This window comes from Arachis ipaensis, chromosome B02 (assembly GCF_000816755.2).
Source record: "Arachis ipaensis cultivar K30076 chromosome B02, Araip1.1, whole genome shotgun sequence".
Classification (NCBI taxonomy): Eukaryota; Viridiplantae; Streptophyta; class Magnoliopsida; order Fabales; family Fabaceae; genus Arachis; species Arachis ipaensis.
The window spans coordinates 106,359,449-106,369,760 of NC_029786.2; the positions used below are offsets into that span (position 1 = coordinate 106,359,449).

Below are 10,312 nucleotides of genomic sequence, written 5' to 3' on the forward strand. Positions count from 1 at the left end.
CCGCTTCAATGTGTGGAAATATTTGGTGACATTGTCACCCCCTTGTTGAATTTCTCTAGCTTTTAGAGTAAGTTCATAAATTTGGGATTTATTCCCAAGATCAGAGTACATCTCCTTGACACTATCCCACAATTCTTTGGCTGTGGTATAGTACATATAGTTACTGCTGATATCCTCCTCCATTGAGTTCACCAGCCATGTCATCACCATGGAATTTTCGGTATCCCACACATGATATTGTGAGTCAGTGATGTTAGGCTGGCTTCGCTCACCGGTGAGATATCTAATCTTCCCTCTTCCACGGATATACATCTGAACTGATTGAGACCACCTAAGGTAGTTTGACCCATTGAGTCGAAATGTGGTGATCTGAACTGAATGGGAGTCACCACTAACTAGTATCCGTTGCTCAGATTTTAAATCTGATGGAGTAGGAGTGGTGTTCTCCTTCTGTTCAGGATTAATGACTGAGGAACTGTCAGCCATAGCTATAAATCAGAGGCACAGTGCAGAGATCCTGCTCTGATACCAAATTGAAGTGTTTGAATGTATTGTATTATAAAATGTACAGGGAATCAGCCTCTTTATAGAGGAATTACAGAAATAGAAATAACTAGAAAATAGGAAAGAAGGAAAAAATACTAGCCTAAAATAAAGGAAAGATTTCTAATCATAAAATCCCTAAAATTAAGCTAAACCCAAAAAGGAAAAGATTTATAATTAATTCTATTTACATAAGATTCATAAAAGGAATTAGGAATCTGATTTTGATTTGATTTAGTCAACACATACGGCATAATAATGAATTGGGAACTTTTTATGTTTGTTTTATATTTCAAACTTGAAACACCAAATTCAATTAAAATTATAAAATGGCAAACCAACTCTACCTATGTTATGTTCCTTTGTTGCATAGCTTTACATAATAAATCCTAAGGTTTGATAAATGAGGAGTTATGTTAGTTAGTCCTAGCCATGCAAGGCTTTGTTGATGCTTCATAATATGGATCACTAATGTCATAGTGTTAATGTTAGCATTGGTACCAGTGAGAATTAGGAGAATATAGGAATGTGTAGCAGGTGTAAGAATGGAGACATAAAAATTCTCATTAACTGCTTTTGTAAATAGTGGTGTTGATTAATATTTCTTGGGTATTCACTTACACCAGGGGTATGTCGTGAACTTCCATCCTCCAATAACTCATACGCTATGAGCTCCATTAATACAATTGAATTGAGACATTTCACCTTATTGATCAATTTTTAAAATTTCGTCAAAATTTTATCACCACCTACCCGTTTATTGGAGCTAATTAAAGCCAGTAAGCAGTGGCTATTTAGCTTCCGTTTAAGGGCCAACAATAATCTCACTTGGAAATGAATGCTTCTAAAATTGTTGTTTCTATGGGTGGTCAGTGATACTAGAATCAGTTTATGTTTTTTCTGACATTTTCTCAGTGTAAAGAGTTAGTTAAAAAGAGTAATATTTCAGTTCCGTTTAAATTATTCAATTTTGGACAGTATCACTACAGCAACAAGCATTGGTCCCTTAGGCTTGTCAGTCAGTGCTCAAGGACCTTATTACGAGGTTTTTATCTGGTATTTGATTTATCAAGTTTTTCATTATAGGTTGCAGCTGCAGCGAAGTCTCAATTCTCCCATGATTATAGTGATCATCTTGCCCTTGTGAGGGCTTATGATGGCTGGAAAGATGCTGAAATAGACCTCGCTGGACAAGAATACTGCTGGGCAAATTTCCTTTCTTCACAATCCATGAAAGCTATTGATGCCCTTCGGATGGAATTCTTATCCCTTCTCAAGGATATTGGAATAGTTGATAGCAATGCAACAAACTGCAATGCGTGGAGCTATGATGTGCATCTTATACGAGCAGTTATTTTTTATGGGCTATATCCTGGAATTTGCTCTATTGTGGTATTTTTTTTCTTTTTTCCTTTATTATTTTATATTTATATTGCATAAATAGTATAATTTATTATGGAAAGTAGAAACTTTTTAGCGAGTGTTCAAATTGCATATGGAGTCCATGTCTATGCGGTAGGTAATTAACTATGATATATTTTCATTTGCAGCATAAAGAGAAGTCATTTTCTCTGAAGACAATGGAGGATGGTAAAGTGCATCTTCATTTGGTTAGTCCATTCAAATTTATTAATTTGCCATGGGTTATAAAACTGTAGGCGTGTTTTAGATGTCATCATTTCAACCTTCTGTTCTTATTTTTTCCCATATTGATTACGTGTTTGTTTCATTTCCCTAGAATTCAGTGAATGCTCGAGAAAGCAAAATTCCATATCCGTGGCTTGTTTTTAATGAGAAGATAAAAGTGAATTCGGTGTTCCTTCGTGACTCAACTGCTGTGTCTGACTCAGTGGTGCTTCTTTTTGGTGGAAAGATCTCAAAAGATGGTGTTAGTTCCTTTTCTTTTTCTTGGGGTGCTCGTGTTTATTTTATAAAATATTGCAGTTTGGAATTAACCTCTAAAATGTTCTGTAGTGTTTTATATTGTTTACATTCCTGTTCTGGCAGGATGGTCAATTAAAAATGTTAGGAGGGTATCTGGAGTTCTTAATGAAACCTGCTGTTGCTGAAATGTTTCAGAGCATAAGGAGGAAACTAGATGACATCATTCAGAGCAAAGTAGGTGCAAATTTATTTCATTCTCATACAAACTACGTTGATGAAATTGAGTTAAAATTTTAATATACTATTGAACTTTGCAGCTACTGTTTCCGATGATGGGAATACACTTATTTCACGAGCTGCTTTCTGCTGTACGGTTGCTGATTTCCAAAGATAAATGTGAGGGCAGATTTGTGTTTAGCTGCCAGGTCATTAAACCATCGAAACCATCTGTGATGACCTTGCAACCAGCATTGGTTTCAAGGACAGACAGTGGACCTGGTGGCGATAATTCTAAAGGTCAGCTCCAAACTCTTCTGGCTCGTGCTGGATGTGCTGCACCCATCTACAAGACTATGCAAATACAGAACAATCAGTTTCAGGCTGCGGTCGAGTTTAATGGTATACAGATAATGGGCCAACCTTGTCACAATAAAAGGACTGCGGAAAAAGACGCCGCGGCTGAGGCACTGCAATGGCTTATGGGTAAAAGACAGGCAGAAAACGAGTACATGGATCACAATGCAGTGATGCTAAAGAAAAGCAAGAGGGATCATAATTAAGCAATCAACTGTAATGGGTTTTCTGTGAGGGTAACAAACGGTCCAAGATGGATGTACTTGTCTAGATTTTTAAGGTCCTTGCTCAAGTCTTTGAACTCCAGAAAAAATGGATTAGTTCCATTGTTGATATATAGCTCCGGGGCTTGAGCCAATTCATGCTCATACAACAACAATCTCCAATTTAGCGTGCATTGTGTTGATTCAATCCGAGGTTGGAGTTGCCTACCCTTGATCAAAGCAAATCATGGATGATTTATGAGCCTGAAGAAATAAATTGTGAATTGAAAGCCTAAGATAACAGTCTAATCTGAGCCGTTTGACAAAGGAAAATTTTTTGCAACTGTTCATGTTGTTGAGTTAATTTTGGGATAAGGTTCTTCTAAAGTGTTTTTATATTCAACATGACAAATTCGAAGGTCTCTTAGCTACACTCAATCAGTATTGTACACGAGAAATGTGAAGACTAATTTGATATCTTCTGCAACAGAAAGAGCTTCCATTCTATATTTAGGTGAAACATGTATGTGAAAATATAAAGAATGAATTTTTAAAGTATGTTTGGAATTGATATTCAATGAACTTGGCGAGGGAAACAAATTTTGGTCAAGCAGGAGTTCGCATTAATGTGATCTATGTTGCTTCACTTTCTTTTCCTTTTTTTTTTTTCGGTTTTCACGTCTGATTGTGATTTCTGTTTGAGAAATAATTTAGGTATAATGAATGTTATTTCGGCAGCGATAATTAAAAAGGAAAAGACTAAGATTAGGGGGCAGCAATTTTGTTAAATTATGGCTTGCATGTAACTAGCAAAAAAAAAATGAGTCACTGGATGAAATCTCACACCAATTTCACACCATTAAAACCATTATTGATGACTATTTGATGACTACAAATCACAAAAGTTGTTAGCCCCTAACATTTCTCAATTAAAAATTGTCTGGTTAAAAAGGGGCTTGGGCTTCATAGTGCATTGTTTGTATTGTCCTGTAATTTTTTTTTCATTTCATTGTCTTCAAGATATACTGTAACGAAGCGTGATTATGTTTTATAGTCACTTCTATTACTTATAAATGAAAATTCATAAAATTTGTCCAGTTCATTGTTCTCTTATGTTTATATTTTCATCATTTCACCACTTAACTTTTAGGATGCATCACTTGGAATATACTTCTAAAATATTTTAACTATTTTAGATACAAATACAATTTGTAGACAAATAAATTAAAGAAATATTAAAACAAGTTGATCACAAATCGTTTTAGGCACTGTCTTTAAAAATTTACTACCGTCTTACCTATAGATGGAATAACTTCGACAAAAATCTTTTAATATTAGATGTGGATCATTAAAATATAGTCTATACCAATATTCTCAAAACACTTTAACGATGCTCAACCAATCATTATTAATATTCAACCAACCAACTATCATTAATGTTTTCCAACGTTCATATTGCTTAGCTAGAATTCATTAATTTTTTTTTTTTTTTGGTAAGTTAGAATTCATTAATTTATTTTTATCAAATTAGCAAAATAGAGTCCCAATCTATCCATGTGCATGTGAGAACCATCAGCCATTCAGCCTATTTAATCAAGAATAGGGTACACACTAATATTCTCGAATACCTTTAGTTCATATTGCTTTTAGTTGGAATTCATTAATTTTTTGTTTTGGTAATTCATTAATTTTTTTGTTCAATTAGCACAATCAAAGCCTAATACCTAAGCAAGCCCAATCCATTCATGTGCTGTGAAAGCCCATCAACCTATTTTAATTTCATTGCCTGTAAGCATCACATTTTTTTCACTGACCCAGAAAATAAAAGCATCCCATTCCGTAAAGGTTAACTAGACCAGTCATCATATTCTGGGTTAAGTACTTTTTTCGTCTTTAAAGTTCGGGATGAAAATTCAAATTGTTTCCAACCTTTTTTTGTTATTAAAATTATCCTCAACGTTATAAAATGTTATAAAATCATCATTTTATCCATAAACAACATTTTAAAGACAATTTATCCTCTAAAAAAAAACCCTTCCCTTCCCCACTAATCCCCAACCCCCCTTCAGACTTCATCATCATAACCGAGCTTCTTTCTCTCTCTCTCTCTCTCTTTCTTTCAGTCTCCTTTTCTCCCTTATGACTAACTCCTAACCACTTTTTTCATCATCACCGAGCCTCTTTCTCTTTCTCTTTGTCCCAATCTCTTTCTCTTCCTCACCACTAATCCCACTCATCTTCTTCTCATCACCATCACCATCACCATTATCATAATCACCATCACCATTATCACAGAAACAAAGATTGAATCACATCACCATCACCATTATCCATCACCATCACCATTATCCACGGCGGAATTAAACGACGAATTGGAAGCATTTTTTTGAGAAGAAGGTTACTGAATTGAGAAATGAGAGAACGACTCTGGGAGGGGGCTATTGCGAATAGAAAGGGGATGACAAGTTCAGTTTCTGTCTCACTCCAAACTCGAAGAAAAAAACTGCTTTCGCATGTCATCGATGACAGTTTTGATCTTCTCCTATAAAGTTTCTTGTGATATTTTTAGCAGAGAGATTATATCAGTGAGCATCTTTGAAAGAGATGATGGATTTTCTTGTGGTTAATTTGAACAACATTCTTTGTGTTCACCTGAAGAACGAGAAGGGCACTAAAGAAAAGAAAAAAAAGGGTCGTTACTCTCTCAAAAGGGGGCTCTCTTTCTCTCTTTTTTGTTCTTCCTTTTTTTCTTATTTTTTTTTAATTTTTAAAGAACATATACATAATTTTTTTTTTAAATTTTTTTAATTTATGTTATTGCTAATTTTGTGGATCTTGTTGTTATTATTGGATTGTTAATTTATTTTGTGGTTAGATTTATGGTGTAATCACAGTGATGATAATGAAGCAGATTTATTTTGTTGTTATGGTGTAATTATGGTGATGATGAAATGGGATTTAATTTTTTTTTGGGAGCTGATGATGGTGGTGGGATGGGATTTGGGATGGGTGGGAGGAAGGGAATTGGGGGGTGTGGGGAGGGGGGAGAGACGAAGAGATACTGGGAGTGGGGTGGGGTAGGTTTTTTTAATATTATCTTTATTAATAATTAAGGGTAATTTGGTCAAAAAATATAATTGAAGTAAAAAAAGACGATTTTATAACGTTTTATAACATTGAGGATGATTTTAATAACAAAAAAATATTGGGGACAATTTTGATTTTGGCCTTAGACCTTAAGGACGAAAAAAATACTTAAACCAACTATTCTAGTAACTGATTTACTGATTTATTAGTCTAACCGGTTCAACCGTAATTTAACCAGAATAACTATTTTATAATAAAATAATAAATAAAATATAAATAAACACACTAAAATTAACAAAAATTAACTATATTTAACTAAGATTAACAAAATTTTCAAACATAATTTTAACAAGATCAGCACAATAATTAACATGCTTCAACAAAAATTAACAAAATTTTCAAACTAATTTTAACAAGTTCAGCATAATGATTAACAGAAAAAAAGGCACTGAATGAACACTGTCAACTCTGCAATTGCTTTGTTTTTTAGAACGATAGTTCTGGAATAACCTCCTTTCCTTCCCAACAGCTTCAAAGTAATCTCTACCTCATCCCACAATAAGTTATATCCATTAGAAATGATCAAACCACATTCATTTTGTATGAAAAATAGTTTTAAGCATATCTTACACCCTGAACATGGAAAGCTTCATTGCAAGAAGTGCGGAGCTGCATACGACCGGACGAAGACACGGTGGTGTCTGAGAACAACGCACGGCGGTACTGAGTGAGACCCTTGCGACGGTAGGGGAGTAACCTAGTGCTTGTGTTTTGGGGGTAGGGGCTGTATACTTGTATAGGAGAAGGAGAAGTGGGAAACCTACGCTGCCCTGCTTGAGGGGAAGGAGAAAGGGTTTCTTTTTTCTTTTTAAAGAAAGTGCAAAATGGAGAGCAGATGAAGACGACAGCTAGCACGATGGCAAGACGACGAACGCTCGAGGAAGAAGCTGCGCGCTTGCGATTGGTGAGTCTGAGAGCGAATAAGGGTTGGAGAGGGTTACAGTGGAAGCTCGACAGACGGTGGCAATGCTCACTCCTTATGACGGCAGTGGAGGATAGGGTTACGGGTAGCTCGTTGTTGTTGCTTACTTGCTTTGAAGGAACTAGGAACTAGGAAGAGGTTTGGGGCAGGGCCATGGCATCTCCTTTTTTTTCTAGAAAGCATAAGAAACGGCATCGTTTTGATGAAACCGGCTAGTTCCGATTCTGGTTCGACCGATCGGTTCCTGACCAGTTTAGCGATTCAAATCCAATTTTTGATGGAACAATTTTAGACAATAAACTGAACCGTTAATACTACCAATTTACGGTTAAATTAGTCTGACCGGCTAATCCGGTCTGGTTTTTTAGAACCATGCATTCCATAATATCAAGACAGAATGATGGGGGATAGTCCAAGGCCTGAACCTAGTTTGGGAGTTAGGGCTAAAGCAAATAATTCTTGAAAGTGACTCCAGTGTTGTGATTAACCTGATAAATGGAGAGAAATGTTATGAGAAACAATGCAATTATCAGAATAATTTATGAGATGAATAGAAGAAATTGGACAATTCTTTTTGTACATACATTTAGAGAAGGCAATAGGAGTGTTAATTGCCTAGTATTAAAAATGAGCATACATTTGGAGAAGGGATTTTTGTTTTGGAATAATCCCATTTAGAATTTATTACTATTCTCTTGGAGGATGTTAAAGGTAGGGGTGTTCATGGTCCAACCCGACCCGAAGACCCGCTCCGGCCCCGAACCTTTTAGGGGCTAATTTGGTGTGATTTCACCAAGTCTAGGGTCGGGTAAGGGTCTCAAAAATAGACCCGGTCATTATTTTGGGTCGGGTCCGAGCCATAGCTCAGGTCACCCGAACTTGGCCCGGTGGCCCGGTCATCATACACAATTAATATTTTGTGTTATTAGTGATGGATGATGGCTATTCTTATGTGGAATTTAAGTATTATAAATCTTAATATTTTGTGTTATTAGTCATTATAAGACTATAAGTTAATTTTTTATGTTTAAAATGCATAAGACTTTAGACTAATGCATAATATTATATTATTTGTATTGATTTAAATATTTGGTGTTATTAGACAATATTAGTATTGATTGTGGTTATGCTTTAATTTTAGGAAAGGGTTAGTTCTTGTTATATTTTTCCAAGTGAATTTTACCATGTCCAATAATGGTTGGAGTCTTGGAAATTTAGATATTTTCACATGCTAGCTTACAAGAAAGTAATGTTAACGGCTCGGTTTTCACCCGGTTTTTACTCGGTATAATTATGGCCCGAAAGTGTGTAGGTTTTCTCGGGTCTAGGGCCGGGTTTGGGTCTAACAAATAGGCCCGATATATATTTCAGGTCGAATCTGAGTCACATCAAATCCGGTTTCACCCGGCCTATAAACACCCCTAGTTAAAGGAGCTACCTTATCTCGTCTTATTTGTAATTAGTTTTTTTTTTTTTACTTCTATTCCGTTTTAATACCAAAAAAGAAAAGATTTTAAGGTTTCATAATTCCCTTTTATATAGGACTAAGTTTAAAACACAATTACAATATTAGTGCATTTCAGTAATTCAAGTTTGCTTAGTGATTTAAGTACAAGTCAGAAAAAAGTTTGAAACTACGTTGCATAGGCAACCAAGGCGTATCTCTCTCTGAAAAACAAGAACGAAGCCCCTTGAGGGCCGCCGCCGCCTCAGTTTGGACTGCAGTGACCCTCCTCTACTTCCTTCCCTCTTTAAATCTTCTTCCATCTCTACTCTTCTTCTTTTCTTTCCCCTCCATAACTATCCATCATCTTCCTTTTTTACTATGTCACTCTCACATTTCGCCAATCACACTTTTTACCACTGTCACTCTTTTTCGTTGTCCACATCTTTCTACCATCGTTTTCTTGTTATCACCCATCTTTTTCCTCTCCTTCGTATCCCTTTTTTGTTTATTGTTTATTGTTCTGTGCTTGTTCTTTTTTTTTTTCAGAGATCTAAATTAAAGATCCAGATCTAGATCTAAAATAATTCGTTTGCAGTTGTTCTCTTTTTTTTGTGGTGTATTGGTCCTATTTATAGGTGTTTTAGATATGGTATTACAGATCTGAGATGAAGATTCAACGAGAAAAATTTTTTGTCTATGAAATTCGAAAAGCCTTTAGATCTATTTAGAAAAGAAGAAGAAAGGATATTTTTCTGTGTTACATTTTCTATGTAAAATTTAAAACAAAAGAGATTGTGATTCATCTTTGTTTCTATTTTATAAGATTATTTGTAATCAAACTCTGTGTTTCTTCTCAAATCATAATTCAACATAAAATTTATCTTATTTTCTTATTTAGTTTTAGATTTAATGTGTATTCTATAATTTATAAGTGTCTTGACTATTTCTTTAAATTAAAGTTTTTTTCCATAAAAAAAAGTTTGAAACACAATAACACAAGCGCATCACTAATTTAATTTATTTTAGTTACTTTTGGAGAGAAATTTTTTTGTATCTTTTGGACAATAACCGTAAAAACAATATCACATTGCTAAAAACAATTTTGACGAAATATAGCTGATGTGGCTGAAAATTACTCTAAAGATTTGTTCACAACTTAGATCTAATAGAAGCTTTTGTAAACCAACCAAGATCACCAATATCATGAACACATAGTTAATAAGGTAAATCTTTCCATTTGAAGTTAAAAGAGTAACTTTTTCTATTAATAACTAAAGTGCTCTAGTAGATGATGGGTACACAAATACTTTCTTTCAACATTATTGGGACATAATATTCTTAGGTACTGATGTTTATTCGGTAATTAAAAATTTTTTCTTTGGTGAAAAATTGCTAAAAAGCTTTAACTATACACAAATAAAGTTAATAGCGCTCAAGATATGATAGAAACTCCACCCATTAGTTTGAGTATAGTAACCTACAACTACAAGATAATCGCAAAGTTCATGGCTCCCAGGTTATAGAAATTCATTCACAAAATCATTAGTCTCAACCAAAGTATTTTTGTGAAAAGGTAGATTAATATTTCCTAAC

General features: G+C 34.7%; 2 protein-coding genes across 2 annotated transcripts in view; one reads left to right on the plus strand and one right to left on the minus strand.

Annotated features, from left to right (window-relative positions):
• The window catches only part of LOC107626328 (putative disease resistance RPP13-like protein 1), a 29,095-nt gene that overhangs the window by 7,570 nt on the left and 11,213 nt on the right, over window positions 1-10,312 (minus strand). The window lies entirely within an intron of this gene.
• LOC107628014 (DExH-box ATP-dependent RNA helicase DExH5, mitochondrial) lies at window positions 1,605-3,758 on the plus strand. The gene is made up of 5 exons (XM_021116655.1): window positions 1,605-1,935; window positions 2,094-2,153; window positions 2,282-2,431; window positions 2,551-2,661; window positions 2,745-3,758. Exons 1-5 carry the CDS (start codon window positions 1,774-1,776, stop codon window positions 3,204-3,206), a joined length of 945 nt encoding a protein of 314 aa, XP_020972314.1. The 5' UTR covers window positions 1,605-1,773; the 3' UTR covers window positions 3,207-3,758.